The sequence below is a fragment of the Myotis nattereri genome, assembly GCF_964212035.1.
Source record: "Myotis nattereri genome assembly, chromosome: 5".
NCBI lineage: Eukaryota > Metazoa > Chordata > Mammalia > Chiroptera > Vespertilionidae > Myotis > Myotis nattereri.
Genome location: NC_138080.1, coordinates 30138331 through 30164078, shown reverse-complemented (window position 1 = coordinate 30164078; position 25748 = coordinate 30138331). Strand labels below are relative to the sequence as shown.

General features: G+C 50.3%; 1 protein-coding gene across 4 annotated transcripts in view; it reads right to left on the bottom strand.

Moving 5' to 3' along the window:
* PIP5K1C (phosphatidylinositol-4-phosphate 5-kinase type 1 gamma) overlaps nucleotides 1–25748 on the bottom strand; it is a 55646-nt gene that overhangs the window by 21960 nt on the left and 7938 nt on the right. For 3 of the 4 annotated variants that reach the window (XM_081091601.1, XM_081091603.1, XM_081091602.1), the window contains exons 2-5: nucleotides 5893–5924; nucleotides 3754–3846; nucleotides 1169–1299; nucleotides 292–409 (exon numbers count right to left, since the gene is read on the bottom strand). In XM_081091601.1, the coding sequence (XP_080947727.1) occupies nucleotides 292–409; nucleotides 1169–1299; nucleotides 3754–3846; nucleotides 5893–5924 (374 nt within the window). The remainder of the gene's footprint in view (nucleotides 1–291; nucleotides 410–1168; nucleotides 1300–3753; nucleotides 3847–5892; nucleotides 5925–25748) is intronic. The other variant, XM_081091604.1, reaches the window with a different exon arrangement.

Here is a 25748-nt window from a genome sequence, read left to right as displayed (position 1 = left end):
GCTTTCTTCCTCCCTCCTGTGTTGAAGGAAAAGGGGCCCCAACCTACAGCCAGCAAGGAACCGAGTCCCGCCAATGACAACATGAGCTTGGCCTTGGACCCTTCCCCAGTCTAGTGTCACATGGGACCCCAACTACTGCCCACCTCTTGATTACAACCCTGAGCAAAGAACCCTGCTAAGCTGCACCCAATTCTTGATCCACAAAAACTGTGAGGTTACAGCCAGGTGGTGTTTTGAGCCACTGAGTCTGTGCTAACTTGTTACAGAGCAACAACTGACTAACACACCTACCAAGTAATCATCTGGCCGGATGCCGAAGAGCTCCCGGAAGTAGCGGAAGGCGACAGGTGCATAGGTCTTGAACCTGAAGTCCTGGAAGTGGTGAGCGGGAGTCAGGTTGCTGCCTTCACTGTGGAGGAAGGAGGGAGGAAAGCCTGTGAGGGATGGTGCCTCTGGGTGCTGTGCTCCACGGCCTTCCCTCAGTGGCCAAACTGAAAGGCAACTTGAGGCTTCCAATGGGACCCAGGGCTGTGGCCAGTCTCAGGAGACCCAGTATTCTGTCTCCGCTCCTTCCTTGGCAAGAGTCCACAATGTGGCGGAGCACATGACCACCTGTAATGAGACCACTTCCCAGCCTCTCTTGCAGCCAGGTGTGGTCAGGTGACTGAACCCGGCCAACGAGCTGTGAGTGGGGCAGAAATGATGTGTGTCATTTCCTGGTTGTGCCCTAAAGGAAAGGGGAATGTGCTGCCCTTCCCCTTCTCCTTCCTGCTGTTAGAATGCAGATGTGATGGCAGAAGCCTAGGCAGCCACCTGGGCTGCTGATTAGAAAAGCTGCATACTGAGGATGGGGGAGCAACGAGAAGGAACCCAGGACCCACCTGACCAGCCCTGGATTGCCTATAGGCTTTCCTGTGTGTGTGAGAAAGAGAGAAAAAAACAAACTTCTCTTTTCCCCTATTAAAAAAACACCACTATTACACTGGCTCTCTCTGACTCAGCAGCAAACTAATATCCTAATGGATACCGAGTCAGACCTCAAAGTCAAACAGACACCGGTAAAGGCTATTTGCAGCAGAGAAGGGAGCTCAGAGAACACAAGGCTGTTTCGTATGACAACACTGTGTCTGTCGGGGGCGCTGTTGGGAGGCGTGGGAGCCAGGCCTACCTGGGGAAGAAGATGCTCTCCACGACGTAGAAGTCCTGCATAAGCACGTCTCGCTCTGGCTTGGAGCTCAGGTTGCCCACGGTGTAGCCAATGCCCAGCTGGATGGCCCCCTTCAGGGTGGAAGACGTGGTCTGTGGGGAAACGCAGCCACATCAAGACCTACCCCTGGCCAGCCCCTACCCCAGCCCTGGGCCCCAGGGTCCTACTAGCATTTATTACAGATTTGCGGGCCTCAGGCTAGTCGCTTGGCCTGCACAGCTACACAGCAAAGAAGTGGGTTGGCTAAGACTCCAATACTGCCTCTTATGACCCCAAGGCCCATTTTCAATCAAGATTGTAGAACATTCCAACATCCCAAAACTGCCCTGATGCAGCAGCTGTCTATCCACCATCAGGGTTTTTTGGAAGAAGGGGACACAACGTATGGAGACACACCCAACTTCCTTTCTGTAAACCTGGGTTTCTTCTGCCCACTTTCTAGGTGATTCATACCATGACCAGAGAACGACACTGGCTCTCTGTGCCTGTTCCTCCATCTGTAGCCAGGAATGGAGATGACAGTGTGTTAGTTCATGGGAGTGGTCCGGACCAAAAGCTGCCTATGCCTAAGAAGCATTCGCTGTTTGCACTTTTCTCATCACTGTGGTTTACGGTGTCACTGTGGCTCTAAGCAGCATGTGCATCACTGAGGAAAGCTATCTCAACCTTCAGTCTCTGATTCTGGGCCCCAGCACCCCGTCACAGGTGCAATAGCAGGAGGGCAGGCAGGAGTTAGCTTCTGCCCCTGAGCAAGTCCATCCTGTGCGGGGGTCTCGCAGCCTCCAGCTGCCTCTTCTCCTGAACCCCCTCACTGAGAGGGCCTGCTCTACCCTCCACACTCAATTCCCTCAAGATGCTATCAACAGAACACATGCTTCTCCAGAGGAGATCCACAAATGGCCAACAGCACAGGAGAAGATAAGCAACACCATTAGCCTTCAGGAAAAGCAAATCAAAACCACAGTGAGATACTACTTCACAGGCACTAGAATGGATGTAATCAGAATGACAGACAAGTGCTGGTGAGGACCAGGACACACTGGAATCCCCATGCACAGTTGGTGGGAATGGATAATGGGGCAGCCACTGTGTTAAACAGTCTAATACAGCAGTTCTCAACCTGTGGGTCGCGACCCCTTTGACTGTCGAACGACCCTTTCACAGGGGTCGCCTAAGACCATCCTGCATATCAGATATTTACATGACGATTCATAACAGTAGCAATATTACAGTTATGAAGTAGCAACGAAAATAATTTTATGGTTGGGTCACAACATGAGGAACTGTATTTAAAGGGCCAGAAGGTTGCGAACCACTGGTCTAACAGTTCCTCAAATGTATACAAAGAGTTTGTGTGACCCAGCAATTCCACGGCTAGGTATATGCTCCAAAGAGATAAAAGCATGTCTGTAAAAACTTGCATACAAATTTTCATAGCAGCATTATTCATAACAGCCCCAAAGTGGAAACAAGCCAAATGTCCATCGATGGGTGAATGGATAAACACAATGTGTTCACCCACATGGGGGAATATTACTCACCCATGAAAAGGAACGAAGCACTGACACTCACTACAATGTGGATGGACCTTGAACACATGGTGCTCGGTGAGAGAAGCTAGGTCCAAAAGGCTACACAGTGTGTGAGTCCATTTATGTGAAATGTCCAGAACAGGCACATCCAGAGATGGGAAGTAGGTAGGGGGATGGGGAGTGACTACTAATAGGGATGAGGTATCTTTAAAAAAAAAAAAAAAAAAAAAATATATATATATATATATATATATATATATATTGATTTCAGAGAGGAAGGGAGAGGGAAAGATAGAAACATCAATCAATGATGAGAGAGAATCACTGATCGGCTGCCTCCTGCATGCCCCCTACTGGGGCTGCATCCTGGGCATGTGCCTCGACTGGGAATAGAACTGTGACCTCCTGGTTCATAGGTCAATGCTCAAACACTGAGCCACACCAGCTAGACCGGGATGGGGTATCTTTTAGGGGAAACGGGAATATTCTAAAATTAACTGTGGTGATAACTGCACAACTCTGTGAATTCTCTAGAGACCATTGAATTGTACACTTCAAGGGGGGAAATCACATGGTGTGTGTACACTCTCTCAGCAGAGATGTATCAGGAAGTATAACTGAGAAAGGGAGGGCTAATGGCAGCGGGGTCCAGGCTCCCTGCAGACTCTTGTGGCCGGGCCTGGCTCAGAGCTCCCCATTACCACCGCATCTCAGCCCTGCTTTCTTGGGGAGAAAAGGGATAATTTCCTCTATCGCTAGATGAGCCAGCAGGGCTGGGAGCTGAGGGCTCACCAAGGTGACTCCTGGAATCAGGAAGGCCGTGCAGCCTGTGCAGCCTCAGAGCACATCCCTAGGCTGCCTGAGATGATGACATGCAGCAGGGACCTCGCCAGCACTGAGGGGCCCATGACCTTCAGTGGACACTGTGCATGTGCGTGTGGGGCAGATGGGTCCCCTGAACTGCTGAGAGCCCCGCTTCACTCCGCCTCAGCTGGCTAAGGGCAGAGGAAGAACCTTTTTGTAAGTGGTTTCACCAGATGCGTCCACGCCCCGATGGCCCAGCTTCCTCCCGTGACCAGGGCCCGGCTGTCCAGTCACTGACGGGGCCTAGAGAAAAGAAAACAGGAAGCATTAGAAGTCAGCAAGGAGGAGCCACTGAGGCCATAGTGCTCCAGAAACTCTGGCAAGAGAGGAGCTTAGTCACCGTGCCCAGCTGGAGCCAGGGCTGGGCCATGTGGGCCGTGCGGGGGGAAGCGGGGACAGAAAGCTGTGTGGGCAGGCTGTACACCCAGTGGGCAATACCTCACATCCAGAAGAGCCCACATGCAGACCAGACCACCAGCTCCTTGAAAAAGCTGGAGGCCGGCAGCCCCGACCACCCAGGCCTAATTTTAGGGTCTTTCCCTCAGTTCTGCTGACATTGGAGCCAGGTCATTCTCTGTGGGGGGACTTCCTGGGTACTTTGGGCGAGTAACCAGTATCCCTGGTCCCAACCCACTCAATGCCAGGAACAACCCCAGTGTGACAAGCACAGATGTGCCCAGACATCATTCCGTGTCCCCTGGGGGCCGAACAGCCCTCTGGGCTGAAATGATTACAAACAGCACCCCCTCCTGGGGGCAGGCCCAGCTCCTGCAAGCTCTAGGGGACAGCTGTGGCAGGTGTGACATCGGCCATCCCAACAAACTTGTGTGGAAGCTACTGGCCCTCATGTGTGCCGTCACAAGAGGAGGACAGTGGAAGGGGCAATGGGAGCCTGGAGGGACACAGAAGCCAGTTTAGAATCAGGGGCCAAGGCCAGCCAGCAGACAGGAACTGAGTGCCTCTTTGGTGGCTCCATCTGTCACTGACATTTAAGAAGTACCTACTGCCCTGACCGGTTTGGCTCAGTGGATAGAGCGTCGGCCTGCAGACTGAAAGGTCCCAGGTTTGATTCCGGTCAAGGGCATGTACCTTGGCTGTGGGCACATCCCCAGTAGGAGGTGTGCAGGAGGCAGCTGATCGATGTTTCTCTCTCATCGATGTTTCTAACTCTCTATCCCTCTCCCTTCCTCTCTGTAAAAAAAATCAATAAAATATATTATAAAAAAAAAAAAAAGAAGTACCTACTATGTACCTACCACCATTCAAAAATCTCACACAGTCCTTCAGGCCACCAGCCCAACCTGCACTGCCCCGCATCAGTTCCAGGCAGCCCTCAAATGCCCCCCACCAGCCAACACTCCTCAGCTTGGCTCCTGTGTGTTCTGCACACGGGCCACTAGGGGGCAAGGTTCCCTCAGGAACCTTCTGTTGCTGCCCCTGCCTCACACCTCTCACTGGCTCCCTATTGCCCTTGGAGCCCCTAGGCCCACCCATCTCCCTCCCACTGTCCTGCACTGAGCCCACTGCAGGGCCCCAGCAAGTGGACAATGCCCTCCATAGAAGGACTCATATGGTGACTGGCATCAAGGGATACGGACAAAGCATGCGTAGGCAGGACTCCTGCTGCTACAGGTGCAGGCAAGCCACACCTGGGCTGCTCCTCTTGTAAAATGGGGCTCAGACACGCCCCTCCTGGGCCACCTTCTGGAGTGACAGGAAACTAACCACAGTGGGGACCCCTCTGTACCGCCCTCGCTGAGGACAGGCAGCAGGGCCCACGGGACAGCACGGCGGCATATATGCATGAGAGTGGCCGTCACCAGGGAAAGCTCTCCAGGAACATGGCTGGAAGATGGTGAAGACGATGGGCTCACAGGCGTGGAGAACGAAAAGGACCCTGTGCTGCTATGTGGGCTGCCTAGGGACACTACACTAAAGGTGCTGCTGGTCAGGCACTGGTCAGGCACCGCCCTCCTGGCCAGATCCTCAGGGACTGGCACTTGCCCAACTTCCTTCTCACCTCTCTGGCCTCCCCTTTCTGGTCTCCCCCTCCCTTTCCCTCACTGGCCCAGGGCCGAGTTCTTGGGCGTCATCCCTCCCGCACCAGAACCCCTGTGGGAAACTTCCCACGCGGGCCGGGGGATGGGATTTCCCCCCCTCTCACATATGCCATCATTTGGGCCCCCCGAGAGGTACAGTGAGGTGCCCAAGGCCACAGAGCAGAACTCGAGCAGGGCTGGTGCTGTCTTCTGGAGGAGGCAAGTCAGGATAGGACCCACGGACACTCACCTCCGTCAGGGCCGTCTTTTTCTGGGCCAAACCTGAGGAAGAGAAGGGAGATGTGAGACTGGCAGCGGGGAGTCCAACCCACAGGGCCTACCACCAACCTGCACCTGCCCCTGCAGGGGCTCCAGGGCGGTTCGGGCCACTGTCACCATGCTCCCGCCCTGACACACAGGCGCCTACAACCTCACAGGGCATTGTGTCCCTAGGGAGGACCACAAGAACCCCTTGTGGGAAAGGGGAGCACAGACACAGGGCACACTGAGGTGGCGGGATGACTGGATGCTGGGTACCCCCCAGGCAGGAACAGCAGGAGAGACCACCCCCCAACTCTGACCCACCATTTACCCCAAAGACATCAGGTCCTTAGTGGAAAGATCTAAGGACCTGCATTTACAAAGTGCCACCCTTCCTCTGCTGGTAGGAGCAGGGCTTAACCAAGAGACACCTGGGTCACAAAGAAATCAGGGGACCTGGAGGGTCGAGGTCAGGATGGTGCTGTGGGGAGGGCCCGGGGCTCTGGGGAGCTATGGTCAGTAGGCAGTGGCTGGGGCCCCAGGCCGGAGCAATGGTGCCAGCTCTATTGGCCCTGTCTAGGGAGCCAGCTATGGAAAGCCAGCCAAGGACTGGTTTTACCACAGCTTCCAGGAGCGCTTCGCTGGCCTAAGGAAGGCAGGCAATGTTCCTCCGTCAGACCATTCCTTCATCTCCGGTTCCCAGCAGGGAGGCCTCAGGCCTGCCACTGACCTCTGAGCCCTGGTGTCCTCACCAGGAAAGTGGCTTCTGCTGAAGATGATCTGCCCAATGAGTGTGGTCAGCAGATATGCCCCCTCCCCACAAAAGGTGTCCGCATCCTGATCCCAGAATGGGCTTTGCAGGCAGAACTCAGTTAAGGCCCCTGGGATGGGGATGACCCTAGATCCCCAGGGGGCCAGTGTCATCACAGGGACCTTATAAAAGGCAGGCAGGAGGGTCAGAGTGAATGATGGGAGAGGCTGCATTGCTGGCTGTGAAGATGGAGGAAGGGGCCACAAGCAAGGATGTGACGCCTCTAGAAGCTAGAAAAGGCCAGAAATGGTTCTTTCTGGAGCTGCAGGAGGGAACCAGCCCTACCCAGACCTGGATTTAGCCTAGTGAGATCCATGTCAGACTCCCGACCCCAGAACGGTCGGAGAATAAATGTGTGTGGTTTTAAGGCAAAATTGCAGTGATTTGTTTCAGCTGCAACAGGAAACTCATTCACTAGGTGTCACTGGGGGGAAGCAAGTGATGACCAGGACAGGCCTGGCCCCTGCCCTCGGGCGCAGATTAGCAAAGAAGATCTTGGGCTTTGCCCCTGAGGGAGGTTGGGTGCCCTGGAAGACTGTGGCTTGGCCATGACATAGGTGCTCCCAGGCGCCTTCTGGTGGCTGCTGGGGATGACAGACTGTGGGTGGATGTGGGGGGCTAGGACAGGAGCCAGGGACCAAGCAGGGCAAGAGGACTGCCTGGTCTAGGTGGGAGCTGATGGGGTGGACCAAGGTGGAGGCCAGGAGGGGGGAGAAATGGGCGGATTCTGGAGAGATCTAAAGTTAGGACAGACAGGCTGTACTTACTGGAGGTGGAGTGAAGAGGCAAGGAGTCAGAAATGACTAAGGATTTTGACTGAAGCAATGAACAGAATGAAGGAGCTGCCAGCTGACGGGGATGGGCAGGAACAGGTTTGGGGGGATAGACAGCCGCATTGTGGCTGTGTTGAGTGTGAGACCCCTGTGAGCCGTCCACGTGGAGACATCTAGGGGCAGATGGACCCTGAGTCTGTAGCTCAGGGGAGCCCTGGCTGGAGACAGGACTGTGGGAGTCATCAGGGTCCAGTCAGAGCTGGAACTCTGAGAGTGGACTGGCAGCCTGGAAGGGTGAGGGTCAGGAAGGAAGAGAGAGGCAGGCCCAGGTGAGGGGTCAGGGGTCAATCTTACCCAGCAGAGGAGGAACCTGCTCTGTTCCAATCAGTGACAGTTGCACATTGTAAAGGTACAAAAAATGCTGAACTGTATGCTTAAAAGTGTGAATTTTATCGTATATGAATGATCTCTCAATAAAAAACATATAAAACAACCCCAAGCTGACACAGCCATAGGTGCAACCAGGGCAGCAGGGGTGTGGACTTGTGTCCTCTTTTAGCCATGACCACCACCCCAGCCGCACCCTGAGTGCCCACCTGTGTATGTGGGGTGCTGAGACCCCCTAGGACATGGTCCAGATGGGGAAACTGAGGCTGAGGGGGCGACTGGCTGAGACTAAGTTCATGGCCACAGGGTCCACCAAACGGGACCCTGGGCCGGGGGGCAAAGCCAACAGACTGAGTCACTCCCCAGGGTCCCAGACAGGGCAGCTGGACTAAGATACGCTGCTGGGGTCCAGCCCCAGCGGGTTCAGGGGTCCCCAAAGGTTCAGACGGAGTCGGCGAAGAAGGAATGACACGGAGACAGCGTTCAGTTGATCAGCAGCCTAGCCAGGATCTCTAGCCAGGATCTCCAGCCAAGTTCTGGTCTGGATCTCCATTCCAGGTTCTGTGTCCATGTTCTCTTGCTAGGTTCTCCAGCCAGGTTCTCCAGGTTCTCCAGCCAGGTTCTGTAGCCATGTTCCCTCGCTAGGTTCTCCAGCCAGGTTCTGTCCAGGTTCTCCAGCCAGGTTCAGTCACCAGGTTCTAGTCAGGTTCTCTTGCCATGTTCTATCCAGGTTCTGTAGCCAGGTTCTGTCTCTAGGTTCTTCAGCCAGGTTCTCTCGCTAGGTTCTGTCTCTAGGTTCTGTGGCCAGTTTCTGTCCAGGATCTTTTGCCATGTTCTCTCCAGTGAAGTTCTTCTGTCTCTAGGTTCTGTGTAGGTTCTGTGTCTAGGTTCTGTGTCTAGGTTCTGTCTCCTGTTGTCTTGTTACATCTGTATTTATACCAGTTGATTCCAATCCTATCAATCTCTATTCCAAAGGTTAGGGCGTTTCTTATCTCCATTCCAGGGAGTAAAGATTATGTAGCTTAAGCATGATTGTTCTTAGTTAAAGTGATTAATTACCCGCCTGGCACTTAGTTAAGGGGTTTTATTCCCTCCCTAACTTCAGGGGAAAATCCCTACCTGGGGAAACAACCTTTCTCAGAGAGGTGACCTTGGTTAAAACACATAGTGCCAAGAAGGTGAGCAAACATATTAAGAACAGTATGCCATATATGCCAGGTCCCTTGAAACAGCAAGGATGGACCGGCTCCCGGCAATACGCCAGCTAGATGGGAGTCAGGTCAGACTCTTGGTGCCTACTCGCAGATGTCTGAGGCTCTCCACCCGGGCATCCAGGCCACAGGGACGAACCTGGGCTCTGGCACATCCCGGGGCTCTGCTGGTGGCAAGTGGGGGCCGGAAGATGCTGGAAAGCTGACATAATATTTTTATTGGATGCCCAACAGCAGGACAATTAATGGTTTGAGTTTGGGATGTGGAGAAGGAAGAGAAGGCAGGAAGCCAGTGGTGGACCAGGGTGGAACATTCTAGACCTCGTGTGGGGGCCCCTTAACCCAGAGCCCACCGAGCGGTGACCACCTGAGTCTTCTGTAGCTCCAGGTCCTTCATCCCAGGGCTGCCAAAGTAGGTCCAACACCGCAGTCCTGGCCTCCTCCACAAACCATACCTCCTATGTCCTCCTGCTTCCCCACCCAAGGTGTCTGAACTCTGTGGGGGGCGGTGCAAGGAATGGACACACACACACCTCGGGGCACTGGCACCACACCATTCCTTCTGCCCAAAACAAGTCTTTGCCAGGTCTCCCCAAGGCTGGCCCTTTGGCCTTCAGGTCTCAACCCAGCCTCCCCTCAGAGTGGCCACCCAGTCACCTCCCTGTCCTGTTACTCAGGCCACATTCCCCAGTTTTGCCATCTGCATGTCCCCACCTGCTCTCTGACATTCCTTTTCTTACCCTCATCATCTGCCCCTCCACAGCATGATGCCTGTGAGGGCAGTGACCGGTAACTCTCGGCCTCCACACATCTTCAGAAAGAGGGGCAACGGCTCAGGGTTGAGTCTGTTGCAAGAGGTCATGCAGCTGCAGGGGAGGGTGGTCACTCCCACTGGTTGGGTCAGGCTGGGGATGGCAGAGACCACACCCAGATGTGGAGCTCCTCCCAGACCAAGATGGGACCAATTATCTTCTGAATGAGCCACCCTATTTTTTTTTAAGAAATTAATTTTTAAAACTAACCTGGAGGAGGGAAAGAGCCTGACATATACAGCTGGGAGAACAGGCCCTATGCAGCCCCTATCTCAGGCCAAGACCTGCCCAAGGCACAATTGTGCTGCCTGTGGGTCTGGTCCAGCCACCAGCAGATGCCTATGAATGCTTGTTGACTTCTGACGTACAAGGGACAGACAGAGGGAGGGACAGAGACAGTTCTCCCCCCTCTGCACACAGAAGCCTCGGCAGGAAGTGCTTCTTTTACATATCCTATATAATAAAGAGGTAATATGCAAATTGTCGTTATGCGGTGAAGCTTAATGACCAATCAGCAGGAGGGCGGGGCAGCAAGCTATGCACAGCAGAGAGCTACCAGTGGCGGTGGGTGGGGCGGCCCGCTGAGGAAAGCAACAGCGACTACTCTAGTATGTGTGTGTGTGTGTGTGTGTGTGTGTGTGTACACATTCGATTTCAGAGAGAAAGGCAGAGGGAGAGAGAGAATCACTGATTGGCTGCCTCCTGCACGTCCCCCACTAGGGATCGAGCCCGCAATCTGGACATGAGCCCTGACCGGGAATTGAACTGTGACCTCCTGGTTCATAGGTCAACGCTCAACCACTGAGCCATGCTGGCCAGGCTGGAGCTACTTCTTCACATGACTAATGTGGAAACCAAGAAAGGGAAGCTCCCAAAAAACTGCGGGCCCCTAGAACCGAGGAAGGGGCTTTAGCGTATGTCCTTCGGCACTCGGCGCTACCTTCAGTCTGTCCAGATGTGCCACTGCTTCCCACTCCTCTCCACTCCATCACCGCTCACCCGGACCAGCAGTCTCCACAGATCTAGACCCCGCTCCGGTCTGTCCTCCTCACAGCGGCCACCAGAGGCCGCCGGTGAGCAACAGAGTCAGGTCCTCTCTGCTCTGCCCGCAGCCTGGGAGAGCTCCCTGGGGTGAAAGCCCAAGTGCTCCCCTGGCCTACAAAGCAACTGGAGCCTGCAACCCTGCCAAGCAGGAAGTGGCGCGGGGGGCCAGCCACAGGCCCCCTCCCTGATGAACTGGAATGGTCTGGCCAGCCTGTGGGCACAGGAGCAGAGTCCGTGGAGACTATACAGGAGGTGGCATGGAGGCAGCACTGTGAGGGCACAGCAGGGAAGGGAGCTGAGCACTCAGCTGCCTGAGTCAGACACCATCTAACTTAATGATCTCATTTCACTATTGCATTTTACAGGGAAAACGGGTTTGGAGAAATTTAGGAAGTTACTCAAAGGTGAAAAACCAGACATTGTATCTCAGAATCCAGAAAAGCAATCAACAAAATTTAACATAAACTTGATGTTCAAAAAAATGAGGGAAAAAAAGTGAGGGTTTCAGGAAGAACTGCCTTTACTTAAAAATAATTCAAAGCAAAAACTCATGGCAAACAAATAAGTATCACCCACAGGACAAGGGGAGTGGCCAAGAGCTTGGGGGGGGGGGGGGCAATAGCACTCACCAATGCAATAAGGCAAGAAAAAAAGGGGGGAGGCCTAGCTGGTATGGCTCAATGGATAGAGTGTCGGCCTGAGGACTGAAGGGTCCCAGGTTCGATTCTGGCCAAGGGCACATACCCGGGTTGCAGGCTCGATCCCCAGTGGAGGGTGTACAGGAGGCAGCCGATCAACGATTCTCTCTCATCATTGATGTTTCTCTCTCTCTCTCTCCCTCTCCCTTCCTCTCTGAAATCAATAAAAAAATATTTAAAAAAAAGGGGGGGGGAATGAAGATTGGAAAAACAAAATTTTAGAAAATCCAAGAGAACCAACTGACCAACCATTAGAATGAAATGGAGTGGAGCACGGTGACAGCCCATTACCCAAGAGCACAGTGCCAGTGTGTGAGAAGAAGTGGGATGTGGGATTCCTGCCTCTGCACCCACCCCTGCCCTTTATAGGCAGCCTCTCCCTGGTTTCATGCTAGGGTGTTGTTTTTTATTTTTATTTTTTTTAAATATATTTTATTGATTTTTTACAGAGAAGAAGGGAGAGGGATAGAGAGTTAGAAACATTGATGAGAGAGAAACATCAATTCAGCTGCCTCCTGCACACTCCCTACTGGGGATGTGCCCACAACCAAGGTACATGCCCTTGACTGGAATCGAACCTGGGACCCTTGAGTCCGCAGGCTGATGCTCTATCCACTGAGCCAAACCGGTCAGAGCTAGGGTTTATTTTTATCTGAAATCAATAAAAACATATTTAAAAATGTACTCTTAAGCCGAAACCGGTTTGGCTCAGTGGATAGAGCGTCGGCCTGCGGACTGAAGGGTCCCGGGTTCGATTCCAGTCAAGGGCACGTACCTGGGTTGCGGGCACGTCCCCAGTGAGAGATGTGCAGGAGGCAGCTGATCGATGTTTCTCTCTCATCGATGTTTCTAACTCTCTATCTCTCTCCCTTCCTCTCTGTAAAAAAATCAATAAAATATAAAAAAATAAAAAATAAAAATGTACTCTTAAAATAAAATAAATATGTTTAAAAAATGAAGAACTTTCAGATTTTACAGTATCTCAGACTTTTACCGCCACTATTAGGTCGGAAAAGGCGAAGAATTCTAGAGTTAGTAGCTGATCAGAGTAGAACACTGCAAAAACATGTGGAAATATGTCAAACTCTAGTTAATGATACACACACTGAAGTGCTTACAGATGGAGTGTGCTGATGCCTGCAATTCTGAAGTACATCTAAAATATTAGCTGGAAAGAGGGAGGGATAGAGGAGGAAGGGGAGGAGGAGGGGAAGGAATGGATAAAGTAAGCACAGCAAAATGTTAATTTTAGGTTCCAAGTGGTAAGTAGTGTTTCCATTTTTCAATTCTTTCAACTTTTCAATGCAGTTGTAATTTTTCTTTTATATATATATATGTATTTTTTTTTCTTTTTACTTCAAAGAGAAGGGAGAGGGAGAGAGGAATAGAAACATCAATGATGAGAGCGAATCATTGATTGGCTGTCCTCTGGGGATCAAGCCGGCAATTGCATATGCCCTGACTGGGAATCAAAATGTGACCTCCTGGTTCATAGGTTGATGCCCAACCACGGAGCACACTGGCCAGACACGGTTGAAAATTTTCTTCATACAATGTTCCTCCAGGTTAAAGGTAAATTGTGATCTTTGATGCCAGGAGTTTTCAAGCATTGGAGAAACACATTTTTAAAGCAGATTCTGCCTAAGGAATGTGAGTGATCACATGGGTAGTAGTGGGCACTACTGGAGCACCTGTGCCAGGCTCTGTGCCACAGGTTTCACACACATTGACTCATCACATTTCCACCACAGGGCCTTTGCACTTGCTGTGCCCTCTGCCTGGAACAATCTATCCCCACATCTCTACACAGCTAGCTTCTGTCCTCTGTGACTCAGGTCTCAGACATTTGTGTCACCTCCTGGAGAGCTCTTCCCTGACCACAAATTCATTCATTCATTTATTCCAAATTCAGTGAGTGTTTCCTGGATGCTGGGCCCTCTTTGGGGGACAAAATATATCTTTGTTTAAATATAATGTCTAATAAGAAAATACTTTAAACACCCAGGAAAACACAGCACAATATAAAAGACACCAATATATCACTGTGTAGGTTAGCCATATCATGTTTTGTTTATCCTTTAAGTTGTGGGTCGGCAAACACTTTGTGAGGGGCCAGAGGAGACCCGGCGGAGGCCAGAACAGGCATCCAAGGTGAAGGGAAGTGATCTGTAGGTGGTTCTCAAATGGAGCGATTCTGCCCCCAGGGGATACTCGGCGATGTCTGGGGCATCTGGGTTGTCATGACTAGAAGTGTCCTTAGCACTGATTGGGGGCCAAGGATGCTGCTCAGCATCCCGCAGTGCCGTGCCCAGGATGCTCCCTCCCAAGCCGGAGAGTGAGCCAGCATCAGCAGCGCCAAGGGGGACCCTGAGGCAAATGCAGCAATATAAAAATGTAGAGGACAGGAAGCATGTGGGTGTTCATTATACTATTCTCTGGATATTTACAACATTTCATGATAAAATATTTAGTTGTACTGTCCTATCCAGTTTCGTCTTTTGTTTTAACTTCCCTGTGATAAAAAGCTACAACACATACACATTCCCCATACAGGCGGTTGCCTTACCAGCCATGTCTCCAACCCTCCTGAAACCAGCAGGAGGTAAATGTCCTTGGACCCACTTTATGGCTGGGAGACTAGGGCTTAGAGGTCTGGGCAAGTTCAAGGCCAAGGAGCTGCAGGGGTTGGGGTGCTCCCTATCCCACACACACCCAGGGTCCCTGTAGCAACCAGCCACTCCCTCCAGAAGCACTTCGGAGGCTTGCCCGGACGCTGCTGCTTCCCAATGTGCTCCCAGGCACCTGGGCCAGCATCCTGAAGCCACCTGGTCACCTGTCCTGGTCTCAAGTGGGCTCAAGGACAGAGTTCCTGGCGGGTTCAGCACTGGCCTAGCACAGAGTGCTGCTGGCTCGTCAGTTTGCTGACCAACTTTTTTTTTTTTTTGCTAATCCTCACCTGAGGATATTTTTCCATTGATTTTTAGAGAGAGTGGAGGGGAGGGGGAGAGACAGAGAGAGAGAGAGACATGGACTGGTTGCCTCCCTGACCAGGGCTAGGGATTGAGCCTGCAACCGAGGTACATGCCCTTGACTTAAATCCAACCTGGATTCCAAGGGCCAACGCTCTACCCACTGAGCTAAACTGGCTAGGACTGTTGACTGAATTTGCTGTCTTGGATACAGACATGCCAGGTTGTGCGCTATTTCTGAGCCAGTGTCACCCACACTGTCACAGCCAGGGGGACTGGTATTCTTACAGATTTGGACACTGGGGCAAGGAAACCTGTATCCATTCACACAGGGCCCCCGGGCTCACTGTACCAGCCCCAGCCTGGACACTACCAGCAGTGACCTGCCTACCTCTGACTGCCCCAGGTACTTCCATCTGCTTCCCTCCCTCCTGTTCCCCCTAACTCAGCCTGGCCCCTATCCACCCCTATCCTTCCCTCAGGTCCCATTGTTTAGGTTCCCTTGCACCCCGAGGCCTGGGCCCTGCTGCTCCCTGCACCTCTTCCTTCCCACCTCCCCTCGGCTTGGTGAATGCTTCCCTGTGCTCCCCCTGGCATCCTGCCTTCAGTGGTCTCTGGCTCCCCTGAGAGCGCCACAGGGAAGGCCTCCTCTCCCTCACCCACTTCGTGACCCTGCACCAGCCCAGTGCTGGGCACCAATAAGACCTCACTGAGTATCCAATGAGCAAGGAACCTGGAGGGCTGCATGGAGGAGGCTATGGATGAGCCTCAGGAGAAGACTTGTGGGAAGAGAGCTCACTCACTCATCTTGTAGTCATTCCCTGGAGCTGGACAGCTGACTGAGGGCTGAATGCCCAGCAAAGCCACAGCCTGAGGTGCCTCTGACCTGCCCTGACCCGCCCTGACCCAAGCAATGTCTGTCTCCTCTCTTCAGAGGGAGAAACTGAAGCTCAGAGAAGCAGTATTAGGATGTTTAGTGTTGAATAAAAGTTGGGACTCATACTGCCAGAAGAAAAAGGTGTATGGGGAGGATATTTGTTAACATAACTCGGGCCAGCAAACTACCCTGTGGACTAAACCCACCCTCTGTCTATTTTTATAAAAAAAGTTTTATTGGAACACACCCACTCATGTACAAATCTCCACAACTTCAGAATTGAACAGGTGTGACAGAGATCACCTGGCCTTTCACAGAAAAGCTCGCCTGACCCCAACATAACCAGAGGTCAGCGCTGATCGGCTTCAAGTCTGGTTGGACTTGGCACCTGAGGACTCTGTCTCAGCGCTGCTGTCCTCCCTGCTGACCCCCACTCCCCCTCAGGCAGGTGCCTGACTGCCCCTCACAAAGCCCAGGGCTGGGCCCACGGGTCATGTGTAGGGCATATACAGCTCTGGCTGCTAGGCCTGGGTCCCCCCATTCCAGGAGCCAACAGCACTCTGCCTGGCTGTGGGGGACAGGGGTTTCCCCAAAGGGACACTAGGTTCCAATAGAGAATATGCAACTGCAGACCTCCATTGAGGAAGGGCCAACAGCCAGATCCCAGGATGGCTGGATAGCACATCCAAGAGAGGGCTCCTCAGGAGCGGGCACCCCCACCGACGCATGGCGAGGATCATGCGCTGTCTCAGGACCCACGTGAGAAGTTTCTTGGCCCAGTTTTCCTCTCAGATATATTTTTACTCTCCAGCAGCCAGGCTGGGCCAAAGACACTGCACCTGAATTCCAGAATGCTGAGAGCTACAGGGGCCCCCCTCGGTCTGGCTCTTGCCATTCACAGGGTGGATGCTCACTTTCCATCCCAGGCCCAATTTCCCAGTGAGGCTGGGTCTAGGGTTTCAGAATCCTAGGCACCGAGCTGGCTTTGTTTTACACCAAGGCAAAGGTGGCAGGGCTTGCCCAAAGTCCCACAGAAAGTTAGCTGCTGCCCGGCTGGTGGGGCTCAATCGGTTGGGCGTTGTCCCATGCACCACGAGGTCGCTGGTTTGATTCCCGGTCAGGGCAACTGCCTGGGTTGCGGGCTCAATCCTCAGTGGGGGGTGTGCAGGAGGCAACCAATTGATGTTTCTCGCTCTCCTTCTCCCTCTAAAAGTCAATAAAAACACACTAAAAAAAAAAAAAAAGGACCCTGGCAGCTGAGCCAGGCTGGAACCAGGCCCCAGACACTTGCCTGGGCTCTAGGATTATTACAGGAACCTGTATGTCAGGGGTCCCTCTGTGCTAGGCATGCGGTAACTGCTCAACTCATGCCTCAATCTGCCCCATGCGGCGAGGGTACAACTTCCCTATTTTACAGATGAGAAGAGGAGATTCTGGAGCCAGACAAGCTGCCTGATGTGGTGGCCAGGCTCCAGGATGACCCCTGGTATCCACGTCCTCCTACGATAGCCGGTGGGTATGACTAACAGATATGGCTAAAGTGCAGCATGTGACTTCTGGCACAGGGTCATAAAAGACACCAACACGTTTACCTTGCTCTTTTCTTTGAAGTCTGTCCTTACTTCACTAGAGATTCCATAACAGAAAGTCTGAGCTTAGAATTAGCATAACCTGACAGACTAAAAAATTGGTTTCTATATACCTGCACATGTGGGTATTTATTTATTTTTAAATACATTTTTATTGATTTCAGAGAGGAAGAGAGAGGGTGAGAGAGATAGAAACATCAATAATGAGAGAGAAGCATTGATCGGCTACCTCCTGCACGCCCCCTACTGGGGAACGAGCCTGCAACCCAGGCATTTGCCCTAACTGGGAATCGAACTCTGCTCTCCTGGTTCATAGATCAATGCTCAACTACTGAGCCATGCAGGCTGGGCACACGTGGGTGTTTAAATGTAAATTAGGATTAAAATAGAATTAAATAAAAATGTTGTTTCTCGATTGTATAGGGTATATTTCACATGCAGAGTAGCTCCATGAGGCTAGTGGCTACACACTGGAGCACAGACACAGAAACTTGTAGACACAGAAATGATGTCAGAAGTCTTACTACAATGAACAACATAAACTGATGAACAAAAATAGATACAGAGACACAGAAACATGGAACAGACCGACAAACCTCAGAGGGAAGGCAGGGGAAGGTGGGGGTAAGAGATCAACCAGAAGACTTGTATGCATGCATATAAGCATAACCAATGGACACAGACAGTAGGGGGACAAGGGCATGTGCTGGGGGGGGGGGGAGGGGCAGGAGCGGGTGGGGAGAGGTCAATGGCGGGAAAAGGAAACGTAATACTTTTTAAAAATAATTTAAATTTTTAAAAAAGTTCTACTACAGAGTGCTACTACAGACACTTATTTGAAATGATATTGGTGAACATCCAGAAACTTTCTTGCATTTACATATTCCCACCAAGCCCTCAAGTTTAAGGAAGAAGAGGTTTTGTATGTAATTTTTAGCCCTAGTGGGAATTTGTCAAATTTAATTTTCTATAAGAAAGATGTGTGATAATATCTGCCTCATTCGTTATTCTTGCATGTATGATGAAATCCTATATAATAAAAGGCTAACATGCAAATTGTCCCCTCGACCAGGAGTTTGACTGAGAGTTCGACCAGGGGGCAGGGCTGGCTGGCCAACCGCTCATGGACCCTCCCCCTGGCCAGCCCACCCCAATCGACCCCAATCGGGGGCGGGCCAGCCGGACCCCACCCATGCACAAATTCATGCACCAGGCCTCTAGTATAAAATAAATATTTAATTGGATATTTATATATATATTTTTTAACATTTTGTTGTTGCTGTTAAATCTCACCTGAGGGTACTTTTTCCATTGCTTTCCAGAGAGAGTGTAAGGAAGAAAGGTATGGGGAAGGAGGGAAGGAGAGAGAGAGACACACACACATTGATTGGTTGCCTCTTGCACAAATCTAACAACTGAGCAACATTGGCCAGGGCTTAACATTTGATTGTATTTCACCTTGCTCTTGGATGGCTCACTGGGGGAACTGGCCACCATTATGGGAGGACACTCAATGACTGTGGAACTGAGGCCACCACCACCAGCCACATGCAGGAACTGGCTCGGGAGCAGCCTTTGGATGAAGCAGTCTCAGGTATCAGCTTGACTGCGAACTCATCAGAGACCCCAACTCAGAACCACCTAGCTCAACCACCCTTGGGTTTCTGAACCGTAGAAACTGTGAGATAATAAGTGTTTATTATTATTTAAAGCCACTGTGTTTGAGGTAATTTATTTTCACAGCAATAATCTATATAATAAAACCCTAATATGCAAATTGACTGAACGGTGGAACAACCGGTAGCTATGACACACACTGACCACCAGGGGGCAGATGCTCAATGCAGGAGCTGCCCCCTGATTGTCAGTGCACTCCCACAGGGGGAGTGCTGCTCAGCCAAAAGCCAGGCTCAGGGCTGACAAGCACAGCAGCGGTGGCAGGAGCCTCTCCCGCCTCCACTGCAGGCGGGCAGTAAGGAGCGAGGGGTTCCAGACTGCGAGAGGGATGGGTGACTGGGGGATTGGGCCTAAGCCGGCAGGCGAACATCCCCCAAGGGGTCCTGGACTGCGAGAGGGCGCGGGCCGGGCTGAAGGACACCCCCCCCCGGCCCCCGGGTCAAGAATGTCATGCCCCAGGCCTCTAGTATTAAATAATACACTTGGGGTTTCAACATGGCATCATCCATCTAGACATTCTCTACCTGCTCTCCTCATTGGTGCCCACAGGGCAAATGGACCATGTGGTACCAACTGACACCCACCCCAGCCTCTGCTGTGTGCGTTCCAGGCTCCATTACCTACACTCTTCCCTCCAGGCCTGGCATACACTAGGTGTTCCATAAAGAGCTGATGAGCAAACTGAATATATTAAAAAGCAAAATGCAGAAAAAAACAAAACAAACAAACAGCAAAATGCAGCCGTGGCTGGTGTTTCTCAGTGGTTAGAGCGTCAGCCCATGCACCAAAGGGTCACAGGTTTGAATCCTGGTCAAGGCATGTGAGGGGGGCAACCAATCAATGTGTCTCTTTCACATAAAAACGGGCACAAAGAGCAGCAAAATAGTCCAGAAGAAACCAACTTCCAATCCAGAACTAAACCTGTACATTTACAATCAACTGATTTCCACAAGGGTGCCAAAACAACTCAGAGAGGAACAAAATCATATCAATAAGTGATGCAGGGACACCTGGATCTCCACACTCGGGGAATGAAGCTGGGCCCTACTGCACACCATACACAGCATTAACTCAAAGCATATTGTATGGAAACTAGACTTCTGGTGGTGAGCATGCTGCAGTGTATACCACTATTGAATAATAACGTTGCATTCATGAAACATATATTATTAACTAACGTTATCTCCATTTAAAAAAAATACATCATAAATCCAAATGAATTTAAGAGCTGAAACTATACAACTCTCAGAAGAAAACGGGTACATCTCTATGACCTCAGGTTCAGCAGTATTTTCTTAGATATGACAACTAAAGTACAGCAACCAGACAAAAAATAAGATAAAGTGGACGTCATCAAAATTAAAAATACTTGTGCAGCCCTGGTTGGTCTGGCTCAGTGCATAGAGCATCGGCCTGCAGACTAAAGGGTCCTGGGTTCGATTCCAGTCAAGGGCACGTACCTCGGCTGCAGGTTTGATCAGGCCCCAGTCACGTGCGGGAGGCAACTAATCGATGTGTCTCTCTCACATCAATGTTTCTCTGTCTCTCTCTAAAAATCAAGAGGAAAATATCCTCAGGTGAAGATTAACAACAGGAAAGAAAGAAGGAAAGAAGGAAAGAAGGAAGGGAGGAAGGGAGGAAGGGAGGAAGGGAGGAAGGAAGGAAGGAAGGAAGGAAGGAAGGAAGGAAGGAAGGAAAGAAGGAAAGAAGGAAGGAAAGAAGGAAGGAAAGAAGGAAAGAAGGAAAGAAGGAAAGAAAGAAAGAAAGAAAGAAAGAAAGAAAGAAAGAAAGAAGAATACAAGCAAAGGTTTTGAAGAAATGTTTCTTCAGAGGATACACAAATGGCCAATAAGCCCATGAAAAGTTGCTCAACATCATTAGTCATCAGGGAAATGCAAATTAAAACAACAGGGAGCCCAGCCGGAGAGGCTCAGTGGTTGAGAGTTGACCTATGGACCGGGAGGTTGCGGGCTCAATTCCCAGCAGGGGCATGCAGGAGGCAGCTGATCAATGATTCTCTCTCATCAGTGATGTTTCTATTGTTCTCTCCCTTTCTGGAAAAAACACACACAACAACACAGGGAGATACTACCTCACACCTGCCAGGATCGCTAGAATGAAAAAGATGGACAATAACAAGTACAATAAGGATGTGGAGAAATCAAAGCCCTCGTGCACAGTTGGTGGGAATGTGCAACAGTGTGGGCCACTTTGAGTCTGGTGGTTCCCTGAAAGGTTAAATACAGAGTTTCCATGTGACCAGCAGTTCTGCTCTCTAGGCACCCGCCCAAGAGAAATGAAAACATCTGTCCACACAGAAAGCTGTACATGCATGTTCACAGCAACACATTCACAGTAGCCAAAAGGTGGAAACAACCCAAATGTCCATCAACCAGTGAGTAGATAAACATGGTGTGGTCCATCCACATGCTGGAATATTATGCAGCCATGAAGAGGAATGACAAACTAAATCTTGCTACAACGTGGATGAATTTTAAAAACATGACCCTACGTGAGAGAAGCCAGGCACAAAAGGCCACACAGTGTGTGATTCCATTTATGTGGAACATCCAGAACATGCACATCCACAGGGACAAAGTGAGTTTAGTGGTTGTCAGGGGCTGGGGTGGTGGGGTGGCAAGTGACTATTATGACTGCTGATGAGAGCGGGGCTTCTTTTGGGGGTGCTTAAAAGCCAGTCATAAAAGGACAAATATTGTGTGATTCCACTCGGATGAAGTCCCTAGAGGAGTCAGATTCATAGAGACAGAATGTAGAACAGTGGGAGCCAGGGGCTGGGGGAGGGAGTTGGGAAGTGATGCTACTGGGAGCGGACTTCCTTTTGGGTGGTTAAGAATGCTTTACAATTACCGTCGTATCCTGCTTGAAAGCAGAACAGTTTTGTGCTTGCTTTTAAAAATTCATTTCTTTTTGTACATTCTCAAACACAACTATTCTACCTGGAAATCTCTTTAGACAAATTAATCAGTTCATTAGGTATGTTTTTTTTAAAAAAATAAAAATAAAATAAAATTGACTGTGGCAATGGATGCGCAATGCTGTGAATATAGTAAAAACCAATGAATTGTACACTTTAGGTAAAATTTGAGTTATATCTCAATAAAGCTATTACCCCAAAAAAGTCTTTAGATAAAAAGTCAAAGTGTGGAATAAAGTGTACGTTATAAACACAATGGGAGGAGGTGTGTGACCAGGGCAGCTGTGCATGGCCAAGTGCCTCCCAAGGGGACAGAGAAGCTGGCAACAGAGATGCCTGGGGGCGGAGCCACGCTTACATTTTGTCATTAACATGTGACGTCTTTCCAAAGGAAGGAAAAGAAAAATCACAAGAAAGTGCTGAATTCTAAGTGGGGACAGTCCTCCCCCAACACACAGGGAGATACTACCTCACACCTGTGGTGACAGGACAGGACGCTTTTGGGGAAGAGCAAAGGGCTTGGTATAGCTGGTGGGTCGGGTGCAGCTGAGGGCTGAGAATGGAGTAGGGGGTAGTCCCAGGGGCAGATCCCTGACAGCAACCTACCCTGGCCTTCCTCCCCCACACCGAGATCTGCCCCGACGCTTTCTGCCCCCTCTGTTCCTCACCCTCCCTTGATCTCCCTCCACGGAATGAATGCATTTCCAGAGTGGTAAACAGGAAGCCTTGCAGAGGACATGGGGGTGGGGGGAGGATTAATCCAGAACTCTGCAGGCCCCAAGCCACTCACTGGACAGTTTTCCAAAGTTCCAGTGTTCAAGGAAAACAGGACCTTCACTACTCAGGCCACAAACATGCCCAAACACCTGTGTGTGCCCAGCACACGCCCTGCCACCAAAGTCCAGGGCCCAGACTCTGGGCAATGCCAGCCCACAGGGCGGTGGACAACCACCACTATGCATGGTCCCATGAAGCTGTGGGAAGGGCTATGTGGGCAATCTTGGTTGGGGGAACTGGACCGGCTTCCTGGAGCAGCAGGCAGAGGACCGGAATGTGCAGGGTGGAGGAGGGATGACGCGGGGAGGGAGGCTCATTCTCAACGGGTCCACAGGTGGAAGGATTCCGGCAGCGGATCAAGGTCCACGGAGGACCTGTCAGCCCTGGAAGGAAGCTTGTCCAATCACAGGTCCTCTGGTGACCCTGCTGTGCCCAGGTCTCTGAGTGCTGGACTGAATTCTAGAGAGGGAACAAACAGTTCCAGCTCAGGACGATTCTGGATTAACTGATGAAAGTGTGAATACTGCACCCATATTAAATTTCCTACACTCGACCCCTGCACTGAGCCAAGAAAATATCTTTGCTTATAAGATATATAGTTGATGCTCATTACTCACGAATTCCATAGCTGCAAACTCACCTTCTGGCTAAAATTTGTTTGTAATCCCACATCAACCCTCATGTGGCTTTCACAGTCATTCCCCGACACATGCAGGGTAGTGAAAAATTTGAGTCACCCCCACATGTACCCAGCAGGGGTCAAACCAGGCGACGCTCTCTGCCTTTTCGCCTCAGCTCTTATACTATACGCGTCCTTTTCATGGTCTAGCAAGTGCCACTTCTTTTACATGTTTGTGCTTTTTGTTGGTGATTTGCTGTTTAAAATGTCTCCCAAGTGCAGAGCTGAAGTACTGTCTAGGGTTCCTAAGCACAGAAGCTGAGCTGTGCCTTAGGAGAAGATGCATGTGTTAGAACTTGGTTCAGGTGCAGCTACAGAGCTGGGAGCACCGTGTTAATGAAGAAACAATGTATATTAAATAAGTGTCTTTAAACAGAGACACAGACAACACAAGGTTACTTATTGATTAGCTGAGAAATGTAACCAGAGGCTTGCAGGAACCTGAAACCCACATTTCCTTCCCCAGGAGCAGTGGTCCAGTGTTCAGAACTTAGGACTCACGGCAACGCTACAGAACAGAATTACTGTGAACGAGAGTCAACTGTACTGATGTATTTAGGGACATAGGGGCATCATGTCTGCAATCATAGGGCATCACGTCTGACTTCCCAATGGCCCGGCAGATACATACACACAGATAATGCAATGAGGCAAGACATTAACAGCTGGGGAACCTCAGTGAAGGTATGACAGGTGTTCACCTCCGTATTCTTGCAACTTTTTCTTCAGGTTTGAAAGTTTTCAAAATAAAATACTAAAAAAGAATAATATATGTAAAGACAGGTAGGTACAGGCACAGAAATAAAATACTAGAATGACGGTCATGGCTTTTGTAGAAAGGAGAGGGAGAGACATTCACATTCTACTGCGTACAGGTTTGGCTGTTGCTTTTTCACAGTAAGCATGTTATTACTTGTCATTTAAGACACGCCTGCTGCAGGAGACACAGGCAGACAATACGGGACAGAATAGGAAATCCAGAAATAGACCAGCCACATACAGGAGTTTGGTATATAATCAAGGTGGCACCTCAAATTGGTGAGAAAAGATTATCCAGAAAGTGGGGATCAGGTAACTCTGAGACACCTGGAAAAGTCTGAATCAACTAAACCCTTATTATGTCTTATGTCAGGATAAATTCTAAATATAGTTAGAATTTAAATGTTTAAAAAGTGCAATTACAGAAGTACTAGAAGAATTTAATTATAACCGCTGAACAGGGAAGACGTTTCCATCTATGAAACCGAACTGGGAAACCATAAAAGGAGAAACTGGTCAATTTGACCACAGAAAAACAACACTACCTGCCCGGCATTAATAAGCAGCATAAGAGAAGACGGAGAAAAGCTACTCGCCCTCGTATCATAAATTAAAAAAAAAAACTTTCATAGTACATCAGGAGTGCCTACAAATCAATAAAAGACTGATAACTCAATTGAATGTGAGAAAGACACAATTATACAGATCCCAGAAAATGAATGTTCTCAAATGTGTGTGATTAAATGTAGGAACAGGGCTGCGTGATAAAGAGGGGTCAGTAAATGTGGAACCAAGACAGATGGGAACTGAACCCACAGAGCTCACTTAAGCAAAGGCAACAAAGGTACAGCCTCTGCGATGGCCCTGACTCCCTAGTGGGTGACATTCCATTTTCCAACTCTAACAAAAATACAGAATACTATAGGGATGAGAGGGCAGATCCTCCCACCAGTCCTGTCAGCGTCCATGTGACCTGGGTGGGCTTGTCTTTGCTCCCTTGGCTGGAAAAAAAACCCTATATATATATAAAAGCCTAAGCGACCTTTCCGACCAGTTGAACGAACAACCGGTGGACCGGTAGTTATGATGTGCACTGACCACCAGGGGACAGATGCTTAACACAGGAGCTGCCCCCTGGTGGTCAGTGTGCTCTCACAGCCAACCTCCTGTGGCTGGCCAACCTCCCACAGTCTCTTCTCCCGGCCCAGCTGAGCTGGGCAAGACAGCCAGGCCGAGGGACCCCACCTGTGCAGATTTGTGCACCAGGCCTCGCGCGCGCGTGTGTGTGTGTGTGTGTGTGTGTATGTGTGTATTTATGTATTTATTAATCCCCACCAAAGATATTTTTCCTTTTCCTTTTTTTTTTTTTTTTAGAGAGAGAGTGGAAGGGAGGGGAAGAGACAGAGAGAGAAAAACATTGATGTGAGAGAGACACATAGATTGGTTTCCTCCTGCACGTTCCCTGACTGGGGTCTGGGATGGAGCCTGCAACTGAGGTACGAGTCCTTGACTGGAATTGAACCTGCTGACACTCTATCCACTGAGCCAAGCAGGCTAGGGCTGGAATATATTTTTAATAAAACAAAGATGACACAGTAAGAGAAAAAACAACATGAAGAGCTTTCACTCCTATTCACAAGATAAATCCAAATCGCAACTATGCTGAGATGTCACTTTACACCCATAAGATTGGCAAAGATCAGAGAAATGGACCAGACACAGGCACTCTCACCCACTGACAAAGGGAACTCAGAACAGTCCATCTGGTTCTGGGTTGATCACTTTCTTTATACTGTCTGTATTTTATGATGTTCTGACATCTCAGGGGCTCACAAACCTGGGGG